We start from the raw sequence: 26,816 nt of genomic DNA on the forward strand, positions 1-26,816 counted from the left end.
GCTTGGGAGCTGTCGGTTGATGGAGATCATACAGTAAGCCGAGTGGCTGGATTGTTGGCATGGAGTCCGTGTTGTAGCCGTATAGCGGGCTAAACGGTTGATCAGTCGGCTGCATTGCCGTGGGCGGCTGGCCCATGGAGTGTGTGTGGCGACCTTACGCTGTTTTAACGGTCAGCTGGCTGGACGGCTGGTCTGTCTGCTGGGTTGCCATGGATACTGTGCGGTGCCCGTACCGTATTGTCTCACGTTAGGGAAAAACCTGCGGCTCATACCCTACGGCTCAGCTGGCTGGTCGGCTGGAGAAGGCCCTACGGTCGTGTGTATTGATTTGACAGATGGCATCCCCCTATGTGGTCTAGTGACCAGATAATTCTTCTTTGCAAGAGCTATCTCTTTCATATTCTCCATTTCTTCGTCCAGGGTTGAGAGCCTCCCCTCAAACAAATTCTTCATCATCTCCTGCTGTTCTTTAAAGAGCTGTTGAATAAGACTCATGGAGAGTGCAGGAGATGGTTGATCAACTGAAGTGGGAGAAGCTGGGATGAGAGCCTATTTCATGACCTTGACCTTTCTTCTTGGCTGCCTCGCGTCTCTTAGGCTTGGTTTAAGCCTCGGCTTTCTTAGGTCTTTTTAGATGTGTTGGCGCACCTCTCACATCTCTTGTCCTCATAGCAAGATGTGCTTTTGCACTTAGTACAGTTAACATGAGGATCTCCCGTGACCATAAATGGCTACACTCCTTGCACCAGGGAGTAGAGGGAGAGTCCATTTTGACCTCACAAACACCAAGCACCAGTTATGCTCACGTGTGTGCGATCGTCACCCTTGAAGCAGCTATTAATATCAACTTATTGTCTGTTATTATAGAAAACTATAAGAATAATCTTAGATTAATGTGATTTACTACCAAGTGTTCGATTGTTACTACTATTACAATAGGTGCTGACTCTAGCACACACAGGAAAAAAGTGAGGTTCAAGCCAATGCATACGTCATAGCTTGGGTGGTTACGATGCTACTTGGGAACAACTAATTGTGTGTGATTGACAGTGAAGAGGACGTTTTTTGAAAATCTGAAAATTTTAGTTGGTGTGATTGAAGCCAAAATACAGGATTTACGGCAGTGATTTAATAGAGGTAGAGAGTTTGTAAGAATTATAGGAAACATAAGAAAATAAAATATGGAAAAATTTCAAAATAGATGAAAGGCACCAGTTAAATTGATGAGCACTGCATATGCATATGTTAAAAGTCTTTCAAGTAATGGCCCAAAACGAAGCCTACCCTCATTTGAAACTATCAAAATTGTTTCAATGAAAACGTAAAAATATATTTGGAAAATTATAAAATAGCAAAAGGCACCAGTTCAGCTAATGAGTAATACACATGCCAAGTTTCGTTGAAATATGTCAACATGTTTCTATGAAAACAAACGGAAAACAAACCCTACCCACGTTTGAAACAAAGTTGAAATTGTTTCCATGGAAATGTAAAAAATAAAATCAGGAAAATGTAAAAAACATGGTTATTAAGTTATGTCTCGGAATAGGATGGGAATGCTGACGGGAACTGAGGCAAAAACAATATGTTTTTCCTTCCCTCCCCCCATATTCCCAACACAGAGAATGACATCACAATCTCACCTTTGTGAATGACTGGTGGCAGTTACATTACCAGAATCATACCGGAATACTGTGTTTTCATCCTGAAAGTTAACATGCAAATTTTATAACACTGAATCACAAATGACAAAAACCTGCAAACATATACATATAGAAAGAAACTGTTTGCTTTACAAGTAAAATGAAAAGTAGCCACATACCCATCCTGCGCTCAATGCTCTTAAAGTTTCCCTACAGAAACATGTCACAAACTATTTTAACTGTAACTTATCAAATGAGGTGACAGCTTACATGACCAATATATATTTATACTACTGACAAAAAAATAAGGGAACTAATGATTTGAATGTAGCTATCATTGAGGTGTACATGTTTGTCATGTTCATATTAATTTGCATTTGTGTTTATCAATGAGCTGAGACCTTGTGCTGATGCAACCCAAATTTCCTTGAGGACAATAAAGGGTTATCTTATCTTATGTACAATACCATGGTGTAGCATCTGAACGCAACATCTAATCACTATGAAATTTCACATCATGCATGAACAGCACGTGATGCACATGCACATAGAAGCCAAAGTGTGTGTGCCTACAGGGGAAGTGACAATCACAAATGCAATTGAACTACGCACACACTAAAAAATGCCTCTGAGACAGTATCTTAATGAACAGACAAAATGGTGAATTGTGGGTACAATAGATTGGGGTATGTCAATATCCCAAGTAGTCTGAATGTTAGGAAATAAAAAAGTGTAATTTCTCAACTGTGGGACAAGTACCGTCAAACGGGTGGGGTTGCAGTGGGACCTGAGCATGGTGGGCCTGGAAAACGACAGCAAGACAAGGCAGTCTCATTACATTAAATGCACTATGCAATAGATTCAAATCTGTCCTATGTACAATGACAGGGAGGCAAATTTCAACATCTACCGTAAAAGGTAGAGGTTTTGCTTCTGATTCACACGGTGTTGGAGACGCAGTAGGGAGCAGTATGCTAAGGCAATAATTCTTGACGATAATCGGTATTGGGATGGATGTGTCTTGGTGTGGGCTGGTATCACTCATCACAGGCTAACTGATATGGTTATTGTGAATGGACTTTTGACTGGCCAGCAACATATTGACGAAATTTTTAGCAGAAATTTTGAACTGCAAGATCACAATGCCAGACCACATCGTGTCCAGGTCGTCAATTATAATCTCCGATGAGAAGGCATATAGACATTGGACAAGCCTGCTAAATACACTGACACGTTCCCAATAGAGCATCTATGGGATGTTCTTGGGAGTAGAGTGTACGCCAGAGACCCAGCACCTGCTAACATGGCCCAGTTTGGGGTAGTTGGTGGAATGGCGGGCAATACTAAGGGTAACCATACACAAGTTAATCAACAGTTTGCCATAAAGGAGGACACATCAGATATGCATTTCAATGCCCTGATTATATTTACAGATATTTATCATCATTACACCTTCACTATCATTTCATCAGTTCCCATATAATTGTCGGTAGTATATTTTGTCTTATGTAGTACAACTTAACCACATGAATGTTGTCATCTTAGTTACAAAGTCATAAGCATTTCCGGAAAATGACATCACTTTCAGATTAGGCTTAAGAATTGGTTATCAGGCAATGATTTTTGAAAACTTAGTGCAGCGGGCGGGTTTTATTTGCTTGTTTAAACTAGTATTTAACCAAATAAACAGTTGTGCATCATCAACCTGGGAAAGGCCTCCCTACATAAACAAGCAAACAAATTCCTATTGCTACCATGACCATAATACGAGATGCATAGTAAAGAAGTGTGCATGTTAAGGGAAGTAACTGCATGCTATATTGTATCACAGTGCGGCAGACTTTATGATGATGCGGGCGGTGCCTGATAACCAAGGCTATCATTTTTTTTCTAGCCTTAAGGAAAACGTGTGACCAAAGCAGTACAACCCAAAAAAGAGAACGTTCCATGATTGCTACCTTTAAAGGGGAAGTGTACATAATAATGTAAACCTTTTCTTGAAGTAGACAAGAGAATGTTCATCATTTTTCTTTCATGATGTATGATTATTAAAGGTAATTTGTGCACTACATTATCATGTAACCAAGTAAATCTAGTACCTAATAGCGTTAAAACAATGTGTTCGCCCAAAGGACAAAAACAGACCAGAGTTATCAGCCTTTGATATGATATCATTGGTGCCAACAAATGCAATCGTTTTGATGTGTTAGTTGAAATTCCTGTCTTTGTGCAGACTGTAGCTTGATGATGCAACTGTGGTGGTATTATGTTTTAGCATGCAGATAACTACTACAACATGTATATGCATGTATTACTCAATCCAGACTCCTAACTATGGACCCAGTTTTTCAGAAGGAACATGTTTCAGAATACCATGAAGCAAAGTTTTCCATCTCGATAAACAACAAAGGGAATGTTAAAGACACTGTTCAATTATCTTATTTGGCAAATCATTGTGTAACAGGCATTACATAACCTAGATCCAGGTATGCAGTATCGACCAAAGTACATAACGGTAATGCAGTAAAAATGTTATCAAATGGGCCTTAGCCTTACTTGATACAGATAATGTCTATTTTCGTTGCTGATTTTTGTTTGTTTATTTGTAGTTTAATGCCTCACCCAGCAATATCCCAGCTATATGACAGCGATCTTTAAATAATCAAGTCTGGACCAGACAATCCAAAGATTGACATCATGAGCATCGATCCACACAATTGGGATACGATGACATGCATCAACCAAGTCAGTGAGATGACCACCCGATCCTGTTAGTCGCCTCTTGCGACAAGCATAGTTGCCTCTTTTGGCAAGCATGGATTGCTGAAGACCTATTCTAATCCAGATCTTCACGGGTAGAGACATCTATGTTTCAGGATTGCTTCAGGCTACATACATTGCAACAATGCACTGACCCCCAATGGCCTGATCAGTTGGGGTTGGTTTGTTTACACACTCTAAATAATCTGACAGTGTTGGCCCTTGTAATACATTCATTACTGGACATAAACATACTTAAGATCTGAGTGAGTGAGTGAGTGAGTTGGGCTTAATGCTGCTTTTAACAGTTTTCCAGTTATATCACGGCGTGTCAGCCTAATGTGGGAGGAAAGCCCGAAGTGATGCAGGCCTCAGACCTTTACCACTTAGGTGAAACCCAGTCACACGGGTATGGGTGTGGTGCTGACAAACCTAGAAACATAATCGGGGCAAAACCAGATTCGAACGCACAATCATAGGTTTCTGGCGTGTCCAAGGGCATGCACATCGAATCGCGACACCTTAGATGACTGGGTCACCCGTGCCCCTACTTACATCTGAATCATGCAAGCTGTCAAAATCAATTTGCCTATGGTTGGCACCTATTGCATCACAATCAAAGAGAGATAAGCCCTGGAGGTTTTTTTTTATAATTTAGGTTGATTCATTGTAAAAACATAAAATCTTTCAACTCCATTTGGGTATAACTTAACCACTGAATTCATATTTTTGTTCATTTTGCAGATTTATATCAATCCTGTTTATATATTTTACCATCAAAAAGGAAAAAGAAAACATGAAAGGTGTTCTCATTACATGCATAAACAGAAGCGGACCCATAGCCCACCTATTCCTGCCTTCAAAACTTTCCTACCAGAAACATGTATCATGAAGCATTTTTACTTCACCAAATCAGGTGACAGCTGATCTCACCAATATCTATTGATATTCACTGTTGATCCCTAATCTTGTCAATGTGGTACAACTTTGTTGTCAGAGAATGCCTCTAGCCTCTTTAAACTGAGCACTTCCAGTTGGGGAAAAATAAGCCAACTGCAAGGCAAATTTAAATAGAAAGTACCATGCCTGTAGTTACTTTAACCTTTAGCCTGCTGAATTGCTTTCACACTTCTTAGCCCTGCCTGTTGGATTGATTTTAGCATAAGGCGTTGTAAAGAGGGTGGGTGATTTCAAACGGTCGGTGCTTCATTATACAATGGCCAATTGAAGAAATATTTTGCACATTTATTCTTGATAGAAAAATACACATTATTATGTGAACAATTCCTGATGTTTTCAATCATACCAAGGTTAAGACCAAAATGAACACAAAATTTGTAAATGTTCGTGATCTTGCCTCAATTACGTTATTAAAGGTGGTTTACGATTCATGTTAGGAACGTTTTTAAATCGTAAAATTGGTGCAAATTAATTTCAATAATCTCCGATATCTTAATTTTTAATGAGTATAAATTCGATGTTTTTTATTGGTAAATAACAGCACAATGGTATTTTATGAACCATTTCTGTAAATTTATTATCGAAACGTTGAACAGAAAAAAAACTAAATCTTGAGGTCATCATGTCAGTTGCAGAAATACGAACATTCAAGTTTATCTAACATGTCACGTTATAAAATTATCACCAATCCTAATTTCAAGTGTTTTGGTTGAATATTTACGATATACAAAAATACAAGTACCGTGTCATGATGCTTGCAGACGTTCGAACACCAAACATGGCGCACTTTGCCCGACCTCGGCATAACTTATTGCTATTTTAATATCAACAAAGTTTACATTGCCTTCATGTATATGCCTTGGCGAAAGTTGACGATCTTCTTAATCGAAGATTGTTTCATTTGTCATTTTCCGTTTAATATGACAAGAGAAAAACAAAAATAAAGATCGTAAATTCTGACATCAAATATTTAAGTTTGTGCTCCAGAAGTGATGTCACAGACAGGGGTTGGCTGCTGATAATCTTATGTAACAAAACAATTACAGTCAATTTTGAAATATTTTGCCTGTATTATACAGAACAAGCATGAAATACTCACATCCCCCGCCAATATGACATGTCGGGTGTGTGCAATGCATTAGCTCCTGTGAACTATGTTCACTGGGCCTTTTTGTAAATGGCCTAATTGCAGCACTAAAAAAAAGTTATTACTGGTGTTGTTTTTCCATCTGAAGTTTATGATAGAATATGTTACTGAATTTGTAATGAGTAAGGATGAGACATATGGACAAACAACTTCTTTATTACAATTAGGAGCAATGGTTTCAGTGTAGGTTCTAACACCGTTATCAAGCAAGTGAAGTACAGAGTATGGTTGACAAGAATATATAGTGTTTATACAGTTGAGTAGGTTTAAGATCAGTTACACTGTTGTATTTGGAATGAGTTGTGTTTCTGCATGAAGTTAGTCAGTGAATGCAACAACTGTGTCCATGACACTTTTGGAGGAACATACACACAAGCAATGCAGAACTTACCAACAAGAAAGGAAATATATTCAATACTGTGAGATGACATTATGTGCCAAGTTTGGTAAAGAAATATAGTACGTTTTTCAAGATCTGCTCCGGAAACGAGAACTACCGCCATTTTCAGTCTAAGTCAAAGTCGTTGCCATGGAAACTCGAAAAATAACTTTTTAAAAAAATCCCAAACTATCAAAAGGCACCAGTTCACCACTAGACCTATCAATGTACAAAATATGGTGAAGAAAAATGGTACGGTTTTCAAGATCTGCTCCGGAAACGAGGACTACCACCATTTTCAGTCTAAATGAAAGTCGTTGCCATGGAAACTCGAAAAAAAATTTTTTTTTAAACCCCAAACTATCAAAAGGCACCAGTTCACCACTAGACCTATCTATGTGCCAAGTATGGTGAAGAAATATAGTATGGTTTTCAAGATCTGCTCCGGAAACGAGGACTACCACCATTTTCAGTCTAAATCAAAGTCGTTGTCATGGAAACTCTAAAAATATTTTTTTTTAAATCCCAAACTATCAAAAGGCACCAGTTCACCATGAGACCTATCTCTGTGCCATGTTTGATCAAGAAATATGGTACGGTTTTCAAGATCTGCTCCGGAAACCAGGACTACCGCCATTTTCAGTCTAAATCAAAGTCGTTGTCATGGAAACTTGAAAAATATCTTTTTTTAAAGTCCGAAACTATCAAAAGGCACCAGTTCACCACTAGATCTATCTATGTGCCAACTGTGTCCATGACACTTTTGGAGGAACATACACTCAAGCAATGCAGAACCTACCAACAAGAAAGGAAATGTATTCAATACTGTGAGATGACATTATGTGCCAAGTTTGGTAAAGAAATATAGTACGTTTTTCAAGATCTGCTCCGGAAATGAGGACTACCGCCATTTTCAGTCTAAATCAAAGTCGTTGCCATGGAAACTCGAAAAATAACTTTTTTTAAAATCCCAAACTATCAAAAGGCACCAGTTCACCACTAGACCTATCTATGTGCCAAGTTTGATGAAGAAATATAGTACGGTTTTCAAGATCTGCTCCGGAAACGAGGACTATCGCCATTTTCAGTCTAAATCAAAGTCGTTGCCATGGAAACTCGAAAAATAATTTTTTTTTTAAATCCCAAACTATCAAAAGGCACCAGTTCACCACTAGATCTATCTAAATACCAAGTTTGGTGAAGAAATATGGTACGATTTTCAAGATCTGCTCCGGAAACGAAATGTGACGGGCGGATGGCACCCATTTCTATATCCCCCTTCCACTTTGTGGAGGGGCATAATAAACACAAATCACTACATATTATCATTAATCACTACTAATATGAAATTACAAAGTGATTTTCACGATATAATTTTTAAATCCGTTTGACCTTGCATGCTCCCGTGACCTGGAAACGAGAGAAGATGAATCAACACAGCACATGCAAGTTTCTTGGTATATTTTATTTGAACTTTTGTTGATATATAAGGATCACCATTCCATGTCACGTTGAATATCAAGTGATATGATTCACTTCTCTGCGATGTACATGCTGATGATTTGTTTTCACTATAATAATTATGTGTGTGAAGCAATAAGTCTATAGAAATCGTCAATCGGCAACGATCAACCTCCACAACAGGTGTGCGAAAATAGACATGACAAAATGTGTTTCAAAATAGCATTCATGCGATGCCAAATATGATAGGATATACGCAGGTGCGTGATGTATATATCAATATACATATTTTGAGTGTTAGTTTCTAATTAAATGTGGGATAGTTAAAGGATTTTCCCTTTTATAATACATTTATCAATGCTAGCATGATTTTACAACAATTTAAGGAGCATCTTAAAATTTATTCCATCAATACAGAGACCGCCATGATTGCGTATTGATGATAGATTTGTTAATGTTTGATTATTTACATCTGTTCACAGCTTCTAAAATAATAAGTTATACGGCGCAGTCCAGGAATTGTCTTGGACGTCGTTACTGCCGTTTGGAACCTGTGTCGGAGATGTGTAACTCGAATCCATCTGTCCTGTCTTGGCGTCGTTACTCGGGGACGTCCTGAACGTGGGTGGTCGGCAACGTCATTTGTGTTCTGATAACGCCTCACCAATGCCGATATCGTGTTACGATGGCATTGGAAATGTGTTGCCACCTGTTGTTGCCTCATTCCCGCTCGGATCATTCCAATGGCATCATGGCGCTGTGCAGCTGTCAATCTTGGCATGATTTGCTTGTGATATGCTTGTGTCTGCGCCTGAGAAGTTTCGAATTTTTGAATGACCACAGATCATGCTTTCCAAAGTGACAGCGAATTTTGAGTTGCACATGCTGTGAACAGCTGCACAGGATGCACGTGCAGTAACACATTGCACATCCATAGGCCCCCATCAATGACGTCATATCGGATGGCATGTGCATGAGCGTTTGAATGTCTCCAATAATTGCTGTGTTCAAACCTATCTTTCATATATGGACGGTGTGCCCTTATATCTATATTTTCTCCGTGCAGAGTTTCTTTATGTTGCTAGTATAGTAAACTATGTATTTTCTTTTGAATTTGAATCTATTTCGGAATTTTTTTATAGCTTACCAACTTTTGCATTTTTGCTTTGATGTGTCATGCGGTACGTGCTTCCGCTTTCAGAAATGATAGCTAAAATTGCAAGTATTTGATTATTTTTCGTAAACTGCATTATTTTGCTATTGAATGGTTTACCTAGAATGTATATCAGTTCTGATTTTGCATATCATCCAATATTTGTCATTATTTGCAGTGTTTGTTGACTTTGTTCAACTCAACAATTCGCGAGTTACGCTTGTCAATGTGGCCGAAAGTTTATCAGACGAAATCATTTGCAAACTCTATAAAAATGAGATATTTTTTTACACAGATTTATACATGCGTGTCAATAATTCCAGAAAATTATGCATATGGAGTTGTTTGTTTACTGCCGTTGCCATGATCGTACAAGTTCCATCCAATCGATGATGTTAAGATTCAGATTGTTTTTGTTTATAATAAATTACATCGAATTTTGCTAATTTTTAGAAATTAAGGAACTTGGCTGTTTTTGGTTCATCAGCAAACAATAAATTATGATTGAATGTGAAAAATGATAACATTATAAAGAAAATATCGGACTGCATGCTCAACGTGAAGTGCCAAAAGTCAACAATGGCCGTCTCTGGTAGTTGTGTGCCAAGAAGTTTGGCCGAAACCTTTTAAACTCACGATTTTTTTTTGGGAGGTATTAAAATAAACTACTGAAAGATTTGATATTGAGCAAGCTGAGCATTTATCCTGGTCATACATAATTTAAATGTAACACAAAGCCTTTTAGGTAAATAGATATGGTGAGTTTTGTTTGTGGGTGTCCTTATGCTATTCGCCTGTCAAACTGGTTCGACAGTAGCGTTGAGAGCTTTAATGAGTAAGTCATATCACTTCTGGTTTTATGATATTCCTTCCAGTTGGGGAAAATACATACCTAATGCAATACATCTGTAAAATGGAAAGTCTTATTCTTCTTGCCACCTTAATATGAAAGTTATATGCACTTTGGTTGAATGACCTTGAGCCTCAATTTCAGCCAATCAACTGCTGTATTATTTCTAGTTCAAAACATACCATATTTTCTTGAGTTTAGTGTGCACCCAAGTATAATCCGCTACCCCCTCTAGGTGGTTCAGTATTTGGAGTGCGTTATAAAAATTACATCGTATCCCTTCAGCGAATTCAGGTAAGTGAACAGGTGATAACAAACTTGGTCAATACAAATTTGAAATTTGAGATAAAACATAACAAGACATGATGATTTACTATTTAAATTGTATTTCCTGTTCTGCTAGTCATTGTTTTATATAAAGAGATTAAGATGATAGTGTATATTTTCTCAGAAACTAAGCTGGAAAAGGCAATCAGCTGTACACACGATTTTTCCAATTTACAGGTGATTGGGTTAAAAATTACCCATAATATACTTTCAAAGAATATTGATGCAATGATCAGAAGTATTGTTTCTAAAAATAATATTTTTGCAGGAATAACACATTCCAATATCGTGTTATTTTAGTAGCAGCTTTTACTGTATATATTTAAAATAATAATGATAATAATAAGCTTAGCACTTTGGTACAGCTGATTGCCACTCCTGGATATTTTTTACGTATGGAACAATTTTGACCAGTAACCGTCGATGATTGCGAAAACTTAATGTTGACATATAATAGTCAAACTACAACAAAATATGACTCTTAATGAGTCAAAGTATGGCATTTATAATATATGTATCCATTCTCTGCCAACTAAAGTTCATTTTAAGGTGTCAATAGTGATAATCTGACCGTGGTTGCTGTATATACCGGTGAGTTGTGAGATCTGCTGATCACTCCAGTAAATCATTCCCAGACAAACAAATGTCAGGATATGATTAAGAAGGGGACCTTGACACTTGATGTAACATGTATACCGATATATCATGTTATATATTATACTACCTTCATACATAATACTTAAAAAAACATCTGCAGAAAATAGCATTTTAGAGAAAATGACATTTTATGAATGACCTTCACTGTGACCTTGACCTGATCCTGGTCATTCACGATCTTTCCCAATTTGGTCCCCACCCTTAGGAAGGCATGCACCAAGTTTCACTGACCTACAGTCAGGGCAAACAAACAATTGTTCGGGTTATATGGCCTTGCAGACGACCTTGACCCTTGACATGAAATATTGATAAATAAATACGGTGTGAATTAAACTGTTTGCAGGAAACTTAAAGGGGCACTGATCTAACGGACTGGTTGTTGCCTTTGTTATTGTTTTCCCCCCGTGAGTACCCGGATGATACGCAACGCAACTGAGCGTGACCAGAGACTGGGCTACCGTCTGCAAGGACAGCTAAATAAACTTGGAGGCTGGAGGCAATATTTGTTTTACGCATTTTTGAACACTGATTGGTTAACTGTGATCTATAAAGATTTCGACAAAGGGCGCATGTTAATTAATTTCTTCAGCCTAATCAAACAGACAAAAAAAACAAGGGAGCTCATCGGATGTCGTCATTTGGAAATACCCCAGATGGTTATAGTTTAATACTAAAAAAAATATCCATGCAGTGAAAGCATTTTCGGATTTCGGATTGCGTCGATAATACGATTACTACTCCCTTGTTGTCATCCACGTTTTCTCGTATAACCCTACACTTGTGTATTTGTTGTCATTCACTTGATGCTCAGTTAATGAATTTATTACTGGTACAGTTAGTGGTAGCATCACTTATATTACCTGACAAAGGTTCCCATTTGGCATTTATTGTGTCTGGGGTAATTATTCAATCAAAATCCAGGTTTGAAGTGAGGTGAAATGTGTGTTATGTAATATGCACGTGGCAGCCCAGCAAGAGATGAATGATCAGTTGATTTTACTTTTTTTTGTAAATCAACGGATCGTTCCTAGTCATCAAAGGATTAACAGAAAATACGTTGATTGATTAATCACTGTTATCTTGCACAGTGGATATGTCAAGAGTGAGTGTTTACATGTCTAGGTTTACTAAAACAAAGGGAATACACTCATATCATGGCGCGAAGTGCCGATGTAAAAACAACATACTTTGTTCAAAGGGTTAACTGATAATACGTTGATTGATTGATCATTGCTATCTATCACTCAATGGAATTTTTAGGAACCGTGGACGCTATGAAAATAGTTGTCACGTGGGCTTTCTCAGCCGACCATTGAGACTTGATACCTATGTAAAACACCTGAAACAATCCAAGCGATCAGTTGAGAAACGAACACGGGTTATAATATCCCGAAACGATATATATCTTTTAAAATATTTGATTGTTACTGAGACACGTGACATCGAATAAGTTTCTTTGTACAGCTGCAGACGAGTGGGATATTGTTCCTTTGTGTGGATATTCACGGATACATTCCTCGAACAAGGAAGCTGCCTAAAATTTTTACACATAAATTTGGTAGGTTGTAATTATGATATCTGCATTTTGTTTTCCTTCATTTGAACCGATTCGTTCTTGTTTCTCTACGTCTTGGTTGGGAAATTCTTCAATGCGCGATAGACGTTGTTGTCACAGGTCTTTTCCTTTGTAAGCGTGTATATATTACCGTCAATTTGTAAAATGTGATTCTCTCAGGCAATTTATAAAATGTGTAAATATTTCAGTCATTTTGACTAAAAAATCTGTCCAGATTGATCAAGACGATCAAAAGGGCCTACAAACATCACAACAGATTATTATGTAGGATTGAAAGCCAAACAACTTAGAAATGTACTTTTCAACGTTACATTTTCAGTCTCTTGGTGATGACATTAAACATCAAAATGTTTGGAATTCGTTGTCATAATAATACATGTACAGATGGAAATGTCTTTCCGTCACTTTGTAAAATAACTGAATATTTAGACGTTTAATAAATTTGTTACACATTTGACAGTAAAAAAATATACACACTATAAAAAAAGCAATGCTCAGGTGAAATATTTACTTTGTGTTGCAAGTCAAAATAGTGTAAACGAAAATCGCAAAATTACCAAGCAAGTGACTTATCAAAACTTCGTCACCATTACCGATGATACTCACAAAGATACCTACATTTCCTTATTATCTCGAAAACTGTATTTCATTTTGTTGATCAATGTGACCATACGCCCTTATTACTACCCATAAAGTGACTAATGCGCTTACGAATGGCGCAGCAGAGGTCGCGAACTAGTCTAGATTTCTGCTATACATCCGGGTATTCACTGGGAAAAAACAATAACAAAGGCAACAACCAGTCCCGGGGAATTGCGTTAGATCAGTGCCCCTTTAATGATGGGGACATTTGACATGACCTTGACACATCACAAGTACAGAAGAAATTGCTGATGTATTGCTTATCATTGATACATGTCTTGTATCATTATGAATTAGAATAAAATATGTATTGACAATAACTTGAATTTGACAATAACTTAACAATAAGTTTATTCATTTCTTTTACATTGATGAATATCATTTTCAATCATCAAAGCTGGTTTACTAATATCGCAATACTATTGGACTAGTGTCGACTACTTCTAAAATACAATCAAAATAGTGCAAATAGCCCCAATAGTCACAAGTCTAATAATGAGTGAATGACCTTAAAAGTGACCTTGACATATGACACAACCATGACTTATGATAGATATGGAGTAACTTATTCAGAATCTATTATTAATAGGAAAATGCTTTGATTTCTCATGAAATAATTAACAATTTCCTATGACTTGAGCCATGTTTCATAATGTGACCTCTTACCGACCTTCACCTTATATGGAGGTCACCTAAAGATTAATGTGATGAAGAGTCCACCCTAGGGATTTTATATACCAATCATCAAATTTCAGTCATAGAGGGGCCTGCCTTAATATCCAACTATATAATTTGGTTAAATCTATGACAAAACTTACTGACCTCCATATCCTTGCTGTTCCTGTCTCGTGGAGGTGAACCATGGCTGTAGGTAGGGCTAGAGGATTCTGACGAACTGAGATCACTGTCAGGGAGAGACAGGGCTGAGTCACTGGTTGCGGTTGTTGTCTCAGGGACGTGCAACTTGTTTGGGGGACAGAATACTTTTGACTCATCTACAGCTAACACTTGATTCTCAGGTAAAAATGCTGAAAAGAGGCAAAATTCAAAATGAAAATACTTTTACAAAAATTGAGCCACAAGGCTCTGTCTGCAGCCCACCTAACTTATGAAGTAATAATCTGATGATACATTATCCCAATTTTGATGCAAATATCAGTAGTGCTTAAAAGATAAATTGGTGCTAAAACCTCTAAAAAGAAATAAAGTATAACAATAATATTATATGACAACAATAGTTATCATTGTTAATAATTTAAAAAATACTACCTCTATTACATCAGTGACAGATATCCTGTATTTCTGCTGTCATCACATTATAAAAGTTTTCAAAACTCTTCACTGCAAACTCTTCATAACCTAAATCACTGCACATGCACAGTCTTCACTTGCTTCCAACATCAGCATTCTAGATGCAGAATAGTCAGGAAGGGGGTCAGTTTACTCCTGATGGTAATAGAGGTAGCATTCTATGAATCATAATGATAACTATTTTTTTACAATTCTTACAAATACAAAATCTTTATTACATCAGTGCAAGAATATTATAACAAGGGTATTTTGGAAAAAGGTTTTTTCAGTATTTACTTAAAATGTAGTTTACTAAATTAGGCTTTTGGGTAAAAATATGGATGCATATGAGAGAAGTGACCGTACAGGGTGAGGGCATAACCCCCAGGGCAAATGATTATGGATATTGCTTCTCTTGAGTGATAGAGATAACTTTTCGTTGGTATGAGGAAATTGGTAGAATACAGTCCTGCAATAAAGATGTCAGAAGAGAGACAGATGGATAGAACAGGATTGTTAGATTAGTGGTGATCAAGTATTTCTGAATACTACTGCTTCATTGGAATGTCTAAATAACAGGATTGGGTATCTTTTCGGTGCCTTCCAGTCTGGCAGAGGTAGTTGAGGGTATTTGATTTGGTTATATGAGTATGTCCAAGTTGACCAATGACCCTAAAGAGGTAATCAAAGTGGTTAGTCAAGAAAAGCTTGATGGTAAAAATAATAACTATGGAAATGGGGGAATGACCATCATGACTCATTTCTCATGATGTCAAATGTGATTCTGGAGGGAGGAGCTAAAATTATCATCGATAGTATTTTGTTAGTTGTCCGAGAGTGGTGCGGGGAGTCGGGAGCATACAGCTGAACAGAAAGGTTCACTGTGGTTTTGGGATCCCGAGTCAGAAATGAAATAGAGTTAAACGTTCATCAGAAAAACCATCAGGCCTTTCAAAGCATCATCTAGGTATGTGTTGTATTTATATCAGGCAACAACAAGAACTTATCTGAGGACCATGTGTACATATTTATGATTAATTCTATCATAAATAAAAAGGACTGGAGCAAGCCATCTGACTTGTGATTTTGAGAGAGCTACATCATCCCTAGAACCAAGGAGTAGTTGATAAGGACAAGTGACCAAAGGTAGAAGGGTAAAGTACCCGGAACCTAAGGTTACAATATACCCAAAGAAATAGTGGCTTCTGACGTCATGGATAGTTAACAGTCTACTGAATCTAAAAATTTAAATTATCCTAAACTCCATGATTTCCATCAAAATTGGATTCTTTCCCTAAATCCAGTTTTTATTTTGGTACCTAACTGTTCCAACAAACCATTCAAGTTGTGATGACCAATATTAGGTGCATATAATCCTGACATCACCATAAAAAGGCCCATTTTCTAAACAATACCAAGGAGATATGCATGTGTGAAAGTCTTTCATGGAATGGGTGATATTTTTATTCCAAAGGGCAATAACTCTCCTTTTGAAATGATATAAGCAATGGGCAAACCTGTCGCTTCCAGTCTGGTTCCTTGATCAATGAGTGCTGCTACAACTAGTGACTTGAAGAGACGGAGCCAAGCTAAAGCGTTACCCTGTTGCACCTTCATTCAAAAACGGTCATTTACAACTGAATATTTTTAACTAGCACATATTTTGTAGTGATTATTAGTTTAGAACGTCAACACTTGTGGAGTCTTCAACTAAAAGATGAATTGACACGATGGAAGATAGCGGGGAAATACGTCATGAAAAACGGAATATTGCCACAGTATTTTCTACGTCAGAAAACAACGAAGCATTCTGTCAGTCTTGGCTAACATGATTAAATAATGCAAACTCATTTTATTTATCAGCCTTTGTGTTATATATCCAACAACAATTCGAAGCATTCAAATCTCAACAAATTCTACCATGGACTTCAATGAAGTAAAATTGGAGATACGCCTACATTTGCAGCACACAGACATCTTTGACAGGCCTTTACCACTGATCTTTTTAGTAAGTTTACATCCATGCCTTTACAAATAGTTTAAGAAGAAATAACATTCAACATAATAAAACAACTGATTTTAAATGTTACTTTTCATATCAAAATTGAAGTTGCATCTGAATATTAAAATATATATTGTGACATTATCTTTTAGAAATATGCCAAATGAAAATCTACCATGCCTCTATGAAGCAATCAGTTACTTAGTTGCAATTATTAGTCATCATTACCCATGATATTCTGCCCTTTATAACATGTGTCCCACCATTAAGTGCTTTGAGTCATCACAGGTTTTTATTCATTGATCCATCATTTCTTACAGAATTCTGATACTCATGCTCTGAAAATAGTAGTAAATTACAGAGATGTCCCAACAAACAACAAATCATACTGACTACCCCACAAAATGTGTATGATACATAAATAGATGTAAATCATAGTTTTATCTTCTTGTTTTAGTAACATTATATATATATTTATATGACGACAAATTATTTCCCATACAAACCCACACACTATCCTGCTGTAGCTATGTATCCTGATTTTCATTCAACAGTGTACCTGTATTATGGTTCTGTTCGGATGAACAAAATCCTCCAAATGGAGAGCTGGTTTTCTTGGGGGAATAGTCAGCAAAGAGCCGGAGTCACAGGAGACTAATTACAATTTTATTTACAAGAACAATTAACAATGAACAATTTACAATATCTTAGAATATATTTGAGGGTGCCACTGAGAGTCAGTACAACCCTCTGGGCTGTAGGAGAGAGAGGTCTGCTTTGTATGAGCGTCAAACCCCTTCTGCTTAACATTGTTGTTGTTGCATTAAGTGTCCAGCTGAGTGTCCCTCGATGTGCCCCAAGATGTGCCTGAAATTGCCCGTAATACATTCAGGTCTTTTTGACATCTGTTTTCAACATATTCTATATGTTTGCGCCAAGTGAGGTGTTGATCAAGCATCACCCCAAGAAATATTGCGGATTCTTTCAAATTTGATAGGTTTGCCTTTAATGGAGACACAGGGTATCATAGCATCTTTCCCGCGGCGTTTGAATACAACACCAACAGTTTTTTCACTTGAAAGGGTGAATCCCCATTTATTGCACCATTGATCTACTCTGTCCAGGGCTGACTGGAGTTTTTTTCTGATTTGTGAAATATCTCTGTGCTTTACCCATATTGCTCCGTCATCAGCGAATTTGAAGTTTGGGTAGGAGAGTTGACATGGTCAAAAAGATCATTGATCATGATGTTTAACAGGGTTGGGCTTATGATGCTGCCTTGTGGCGTGCCATTGTATCAGATTGATTGTTCCCTATTTTAACTGATAGCGACCTGTCTTGCAGGAAGCTGTCTATGAAGTTTGCCATGTTCCCTTCTACTCCATTTTGTGCAAGTTTTGTGAGGAGTCCGTCATGCCATATACCATGTCGAAGGCTTTTCTGAAGTCCAGAAATATTGCGGCTAGGCTTTTTTTATTTCATTTTCTAGTCCTAGAATATGATCTAGACACAAGTTTCCCTTCCTGAAGCCACTTTGGTCAGGTTTGATGTGGTTGCCAGTTTCAAGGTGATGCATGAGCCTTTTCATAACCATGGCTTCCATAGCTTTGCACATGTTCGAGGTGAGTGAGATCAGTCAATAAGAGTTTGATAGGGCTTCGTCTTTCCCTTGCTTTAGCAGCGGGATAACTGCAGCAGTTTCCATGCTTTTGGGACTTATCCTTTGGACCATATCGTGTTATACAACTCAGTGAGTAAGCTTTCGGTTTGATCAGGTAGGTTTTTCAATATCTCATAACTGGTTGTGTCAAGACCAGGTGCTGTGCCTTTTCTTAAGAGTGAGTGAGTGAGTTGGGTTTAACGCCGCTTTTAACAGTATTCCAGTTATATCACGGCGTGTCAGCTTAATTTGGGAGGAAAGCCTGAAGTGATGCAGGTCTCAGACGTTTACCACTTCGGTGAAACCCACGAGCATGGGTATGGTGCTGACAAACCTAGAAACATAATTGGGGCAAACCAGGATTCGAATCCACAATCATAGGTTTCTGGCGTGCCCAAGGGACGCAACTCTGCACAGCAAATCGCTTTCGACGACGTTCATACAATGTTTGACCCTCACTCTATGAAGGTTCATACTCCAATGAATTCCAATCACAATTTCTCACCTAAAGGATGTAGGCCAAGATCTTAACACAATTTTATTTTGTACGTGTGACTTCATGTTTACACTGACAGTCATAAAACAACCATCTATATCGCGGAATAAAATAGTTCCTCAAAAAAAGAGGTGGCATGGGCGTATGGATGCACAACTTGCTCTTCAGAAACATCTTACGCAACACATGTGTTCAAATAATATCACCATTAGACGAGAAAGGTCTGTAAAGAACTACCTCGGTAAGTCAGTCACAATGACAACACATCGTAATACATTTACATCAAGTACAAGACGTCAAAATGGCCGGCACGATAAACGTGACGGGAGAGATTTCCGATGTTGTTAATGAACCTGTGGCGGTAACATGTGTTAGTCATCATTGATCAACTGACCGATCATTGATAGGTGATTAAAGATGCGTCAAACAGACACGAAGGTAAATTCGTAGATTGCTGGAGACGGTCACCGTCAGCCTAGACACGGATCGAGTCGATACTGACGATAGTTGGGATGTGCATTTCTTCGTTTGTTCACATCTTCGTTTGTTCATTAGGATGGGCCGTAGCGAGGACATTTGTGAACAATCATGCAGTCAAGCTCTCTTGCATTTCTCAATGTATACTGAAACGCTGAGACTAAGATTAAAGGTTCTAATTGATCAGAAAGAACGCTTATGTATGTTTTCGTGCTAGGGAATTCCCAGGGGTTTCCCCAGGAATGTGGAAGTAGTCCATGAGTGGTTACGTCATTTCAAGAACATGAAAAACGTATGAACGTCAAATTGTGTCGTTCATACACTTATTACCGTCTATTTCATGGTCATGTGACCAACCTCTCGTCCAATGGAAAAGCTGTATATCTTGTAAACGTCAAATTAAAAAAATATTATGTTGTGTCGCATCATCAAACTCTGTCACAGTAAATGGTATATTGTATCTGTTTTGATATCTTAAGCATAAGCATTTTTTCCTGTTTGAATTCTTCACTGCAATTTGTGTTGCTGCTGACAGATATGAGAAGTGCTCGGCTAGAATGTTGGCCTTTTCTTTGACTGTATGGGCGTTGGCTAACTTGGGAATTTTTGTGGGTTTACGCTTACCCCTGATTTCGTGTATTTTGCTCCAGACTGTTTTAGCATTTGTTTTCTCATTTAGAGATTTGCAGAAGGTCTGCCATGACTCTTTTTTAGAAACGTCTTACTTTTGTCCTGGCTGCTCCTTTCTCACTCTCCTAGCTTTTGCTATTTCCCTGTTCCACCATGGCACCGGCGTTTTGCCAGTTTTGTGGTCTCTTTTTGGAATTGACTTTTCGGCTGCGGCAATAATTGCTGAGGTGAGATTTTGGCAGAAAAGATCAGGATCATCTGAGGCAATTTCTGAGGACTTGAATGATATACATTCCTTCCTGAATTTAGGCCAATCAGCCTTTGCATAGTCCCATGTGGGCTGAGGATTGGGCTGTTCCTCTAATTGAGGTGGGCTACCTATGTAGGTGAGTATAGGAAGGTGATCGCTTCCCCAAGTGTCGTCATGGACTTGCCATTGGCAATGTGTGGCGAGGTTGTTAGTGGCAATTGTGAGATCAATTGAACTCCATGTGCTGTGGACTTGTGTGACAACCATTGTTCAGAGTTATGAGATTGTTGTCCTCAACCCATTTCTCTACCATTTTGCCGTATTTGCATGAATCATTCCTGTCTTCCCAAAGAGGGCTGTGGGTATTAAAGTCACCAAGGATTTATCCCATTTTTGACTGCTATTTGAGCTAGTCTTGTTAGCTCTTCCATGTTCGTTTCATGAGTAACCCTGTGATATATGTTAGCTATACTTAATTCATTGCCATTTGCCAGTTTTAGGGAGATTTCTTGGGTTTCAAGGTTTCCTACGTTTGATTCGATATATTTGGAGGTACAGCTGTCGTGGACAAGGGTGATTAGTACTCCTCCCTTGTTGCCAGGCATAAGTCTCTTTCTGTCTTTTCTATATTGGGTGTACCCAGGTAGTGTGAAGGTGGCTTTGGCTTTGACACTCATTTTTCTGCATGTAATTTGGATCAATGCCGTGGCAATGAACTCTACAACTTTGTTTGTGTTCTGAGCCTTTTGTTTACCATCAGCTGGCGTTTTCTTTGCCTGACTGATTCATTTCTGTGTGCCTCAGTTTGAGAATTAGAAGGCATGGGCTTTGATTGGGGAGCTTGGGTCTTTTTCCCCTTGCGTTTTGCAGTGGCTTTGTGCCTGTGAGCAGGCGGATCAGTGCTCACAAATTCCATTGTTTGCCCAGTAGTGATCAGTAGTCGCTTGGGTTTTTTCGACCTCAGTGGGTTGAATAGATTTGGATTCAGATTGCTGAGTAGGTATTTTATTCATGCGTTTGCTGATGAGCAAGCGTTAAGGACATTCCGTGCCAAGGATGAGTGACCCTCTTTCCTGCAGTTTGTACACCATGTGTTGCAGTTTTCTTTGCAAGAAACTAGAGAGCACTTTTTGCACTTGGGTGGCTGGTTGCATGATGTTTTTGCATGTCCAAAGAGCATACAGTTTGTGCATTGGGTTGGCCTTTTCCTGTATGGCATAGTTTCTTTGTCCTCACCACCTAGATGGTGTGCGGGGACTGACTGGCCTGGTAATGTGAGTATTACTACTCGTGTGTTGGTTGTGCCCATTGATTTGATCCTGAACGCCGACAGGATTGTTGGTTGAGTGACAATTTGGCTTGACAGACAATTTGATAAAGCTTGTCGTCATTAATTATTTTGTCCAGATGTACAGCACATCTGACATTGCTAAGCCACTTTGGGGTATCCCATTTTAGTTTGATCCTGTTTATGCTTTTTGGCATGTCAATTGACTCTGAGGTTGTCCCCGACAACAACATACCCTCTTCCACACTTATTTATTCTAATAATATTTTTGTGCTTTAGCTCTTTGGCAATATCTTGAACTGTGAGGATCTTATTAAGATCTTGGGAGAAGTCTGCACTAAAGACTACTTTTTCCCATTTGGTTTGTGGTCTTCTATTTTGTTGTGTCTTCGACTCTGGTGAGACCATTCTTTGCCTTTTCTGTACTATTTTAGCCATGGGTGGGCTAGATTGAGGCTGTTTGTGTTTACGCATGCACTATAGGGCATCGATATTTTCTTTGTTTTTAGTTCCTGAGAACGTGAATCTGTCCTGAAAAGGGTCAGGGACATTTAGCGCGGCTTGACTATAAGTTACGTTGGCTGTTTTTCTGGTGACCAGAGTGGAGGGATTCCCTTCATTTGGGTTGGGCTGACCCTTTCGAGAGTTCGGCGGACTCTCAACAATTGTAATTTGCTTAACATTGTGCTTCTGTATGTATTTAACCAAACTTAGAACAATAAAAAGGAATATGATTGGTTGATACACGATGGGGTGTGCCCTATGGTTAATGAATGGCTAGACAGAGGTGAATACTTAAACCTGTTAATCCTGTTGGACTGGCACTAATCTTGTTGACATATTTACTGGGTGCTTGTAAAGAGATTACGGTATCACTTATAGATGAGCTTGAATGGGAGCTAATCCTTAATGAGTCTAAATTGAAGTATTTGCTGTATGTTATTCTAAATAGGTGATGACAGATCTACTTAACTAAAACATAGTTTTATAGATTGCCTTATCTATAAAACTATGTAGACATATCTTTTGTCATATAGACCAATATCCCTAACTTCAAACTTATGTAAAGTAATGGAATCAATGGCTAAAAATAGATTACAACATTACTTAACCCAAAATAACATCATAAACCCAGATCAAAGCGGTTTCACTCCTGGCCGCTCAACCCTAGATAACCTCGCCCAACTAGAACAAGATATTAAGACAGGACAGCTAAATAAACAATATACCACAGGCATCTTCTTAGACTTCTCTAAAGCTTTCGACATGGTATGGCACGATGGGCTAATACAAAAACTTTAAAAAATAGGACTCAAAGGTCAGATAATAAACTACATCCAGGACTTCCTAAACAATCGTAAAATAACCGTGGGTATAGACCAAACTCTATCCGACCAATGTCCCCTAGAAAATGGTACTCCACAGGGCAGTATCCTCAGCCCCACCCTCTTCAATATAATGATAAACGATCTATTCGAGGGCCTATCCCCTAAAGTAAACACATCAAAATTCGCGGATGATGGAGCCATCTGGATCCGCACTAAAAGCATGAAAATGGTCCAAAATTTACTCCAAAAATCTCTTAATAAAAAACAACAATGGGCTGACAAATGGGGCTTCTCCCTTAACTCAGAAAAAACAACAGGAATAGTATTCAAACATAAAAACATGAAACCCGCCTCCCCAATCCTCCAGCTAAACAATCAAACAATCAAATTTCAAAAACAAACCAAATTCTTAGGACTTATTTTCGATGAACATCTCACCTGGGATGCTCACATCCAAAACCTAACAACTAAATGCAGTAAAGACATAAACACCCTAAGATGCCTAACTGGCTCTAACTGGGGAGCATCCAAAGATACCCTCCTCTCTCTCTACATATCACTAATTAGATCAAAACTAGACTACGGCTGCGCCATATACAACACCCTAAACAACTCTCTATCTAAAAAACTTGACTCAATACAATATCAGGCTCTCAAACTAATTACACGCACCCAACATGGCACCTCCTACACCTCACTTCAGGCCTTAACAGGAGAAATGCCACTAAGTCAACGCAGGGAACAGCTAAGCTTAAATTTCTGGGCCGCGTCCCAATCAAACCCTCTCATCCAAAACTTAATAAACCAAAACATCAGCCCCAAAAACCAAGCTCTAGCTCGTAAACACCCCTTACTTACCCCAATATCCCAAAGAATAACAAACTACCTAAATGAACACCAAATTAAAAATCTTAAACAAAACTGCAAACAATCAAATATCTTCACCCCTAAACTTAAAATACCCAAAATAGACACAACACTAGCTAGCCAAATAAATAAACAAACCGACCCAAACATAGCTAAAACTACCACACTAGCATACATACACGAAAATTGGCCAAATTGGTGTCACATTTACACAGACGGATCCTCAGATCCGACCTCCAAACACACAGGTTTCGGAGTCCATACCACACAACCAACTAAAACCACACAATCCTTCAGACTCCCAAACAACCAATCAATATTCACAGCAGAACTAATGGGCATGGCCTCAGCCCTCCATAATCAAGAATCCAAAAACCACAAAAAAATCCTAATACTTACCGACTCCCTAAGTGGACTGCAAGCCCTCCAAAACAAAAATACCAAAAACCGACCTAAATTAATAAATCAAATACTAAGAAGCTCCAACGACCTAACTAAGGCAGGCAAACAAATAACCTTCTTGTGGATACCCGCCCACGTAGGAATATACGGTAATGAAAACGCCGATAAAGCAGCTAAACTATCCCTCAAAATCCCAGAAATAAGCTTAAACTTACCCATCTCAAAATCAGAAATTAAAAGTGTAAACAAGCAAAAAATCACAAAAAAATGGCATAACCTATATCTAAACTCAAAAAAGTGCTCAGCAAACCACTAACCAAACCAAAAATTCTCCATCCATCCAAAAAAATCGACAGAGTAATCACTAAACTCCAAACAGGACACACCAACCTAAATAACCACCTAAAAAATTTTAAAAAACACACTACAGGTAACTGCCCACACTGCAAACAACCAGAAACCCCAGAACACGCACTCATCCACTGCACACACTACCTAACACATCGAACCGCATTACAAACCACCCTCAATCTAAACAAGGCTCTAACTCTAGAAGCAATACTAAACCCACAAAATAAACTAGAAAACTTCAAGGCCTTAGGCGTATTCTTAATCAAAACGGAACTAATAAAACGCATCTAAAAACACAATAACCTACCAAATCAAAATCACATAAACAAACAAACATCCTCCATACCCAGCTCCCTTAGTTCTCCTCCCCAATCCCATCGGCATCTATTCCAAATCTCAAAATTCCCAAATTCTATATAAGCAACCCCTAAAACCCCCCTCTTGGGTTGCTAAGACCACCTTCGCCCCTTTCGGAAACGCATTAAATGGCCTGGCCGGGCCCGTGTGCGAAATACGCATCAGTCGGAAAGCGCACGTTAAATCTCCAAAGTAAGTAAGTAAGTAAGTAAGTAAGTCTTTTGTCCTATTTAATATTATATCTGGGCGATGGGAACTTGCTACCTTTGGCTAGTATTTATCTAAAAGCTTTAAACCTATTAGACAATGTGGACATTACTTTTGTCTTATTGAATAGTAAGTCTGGGAGATGGGTTCCTGTAACCTTAGGCTAGCATCTATCTAAAAACTACAACTGAAACTACTGATATTTTGTATATATTTTATGCATTTTACCTTGATTAATGTATTACTTACTAAACTATAATTATATAAAATTTTGTATATATGTTACACAATGAAAACTTATAAAAGCACTTGTTGTGAATCTAATTAATACATGAAAACTTAGTATAAAAGTTATATCATGATAAGAAATTCAAGACACCTATAGTATTAAGTCTATTTATTAGATATTATTATCATATACCAAATAGGAATTTAGAAAGTATATCTTCTGATAGTGACATAAATGCAAATTGAACCCCACAATCATTTCATGTAGATAAATGGATTTATTTATGCTATTTGTTTTTGCATATAACAGATTATACTTATTATGTGACTTCAGTGTCAATAATCAGGCCCAATATGTTCTGTAAATCTTGAAATTAACGCGAGCGTGAATTAAATGCTAAAAAAGCGAGTGGTGTTTGCTCGCATTATTAACATCGCATTTATATCAACAATAAGACATTTTGGATAGCAGAAATATCAACTTAGACATACGTTGAAAGCAAGCAACAATGTATTCCACATCACTGACTTACTTACTTACTTACTTACTTTGGAGATTTAACATGCGCTTTCCGGCTGATGTGTATTTCACACACGGGCCCGGCCATTTAATGTGTTTCCGAAAGGGGCGAAAGTGGTCTGTGCAACCCAAGAGGGGGGGTGAATATAGAATTTGGGAATTTTGAGATTTGGAATAGATGCCGATGGGGTTGGGGAGGAGAACTGAGGGAGCTGGGTATGGTGGATGTTTGTTTATGTGATTTTGAATTGGTAGGTTATTGTGTTTTTAGATGCGTTTTATTAGTTCCGTTTTTATTAAGAATACGCCTAAGGCCTTGAAGTTTTCTAGTTTATTTTGAGGGTTTAGTATTGCTTCTAGAGTGAGAGCCTTGTTTAGATTGAGGGTGGTTTGTAATGCGGTTCGATGTGTTAGGTAGTGTGTGCAGTGGATGAGTGCGTGTTCTGGAGTTTCTGGTTGTTTGCAGTGTGGGCAGTTACCTGTAGTGGTTTTGGGGTTTTTTTTAGGTGGTTATTTAGGTTGGTGTGTCCTGTTTGGAGTTTAGTGAATACTCTGTCGATTTTTTTGATGGATGGAGAATTTTTGGTTTGGTAAGTGGTTTGCTGAGCACTTTTTTGATTTGGCTATTTGAGTTTAGATATAGGTTATGCCATTTTTTGTGATTTTTTGCTTGTTAACACTTTTAATTTCTGATTTTGAGATGGGTAAGTTTAAGCTTATTTCTGGGATTTTGAGGGATAGTTTAGCTGCTTTATCGGCGTTTTCATTACCGTATATTCCTACGTGGGCAGGTATCCACAAGAAGGTTATTTGGTTGCCTGCCTTAGTTAGGTCGTTGGAGCTTCTTAGTATTTGATTTATTAATTTAGGTCGGTTTTTGGTATTTTTGTTTTGGAGGGCTTGCAGTC

General features: G+C 38.1%; 1 protein-coding gene across 7 annotated transcripts in view; it reads right to left on the minus strand.

The window, feature by feature from the left end:
* The window catches only part of LOC124110751 (MAP kinase-activating death domain protein-like), a 194,843-nt gene that overhangs the window by 90,346 nt on the left and 77,681 nt on the right, over window positions 1–26,816 (minus strand). For all 7 annotated transcript variants that reach the window (XR_006857326.1, XM_046470131.2, XM_046470132.1 and 4 more), the window contains exons 12-13: window positions 14,378–14,583; window positions 1,644–1,705 (exon numbers count right to left, since the gene is read on the minus strand). Coding sequence is in view for 6 of the 7 variants with exons in the window: in XM_046470131.2 (XP_046326087.1) it covers window positions 1,644–1,705; window positions 14,378–14,583 (268 nt within the window). In the remaining variant the exon portion in view is untranslated. The remainder of the gene's footprint in view (window positions 1–1,643; window positions 1,706–14,377; window positions 14,584–26,816) is intronic.

The sequence above is a fragment of the Haliotis rufescens genome, unplaced genomic scaffold, assembly GCF_023055435.1.
Source record: "Haliotis rufescens isolate VD_foot unplaced genomic scaffold, xgHalRufe1.0.p SCAF_6, whole genome shotgun sequence".
Lineage (NCBI taxonomy): Eukaryota > Metazoa > Mollusca > Gastropoda > Lepetellida > Haliotidae > Haliotis > Haliotis rufescens.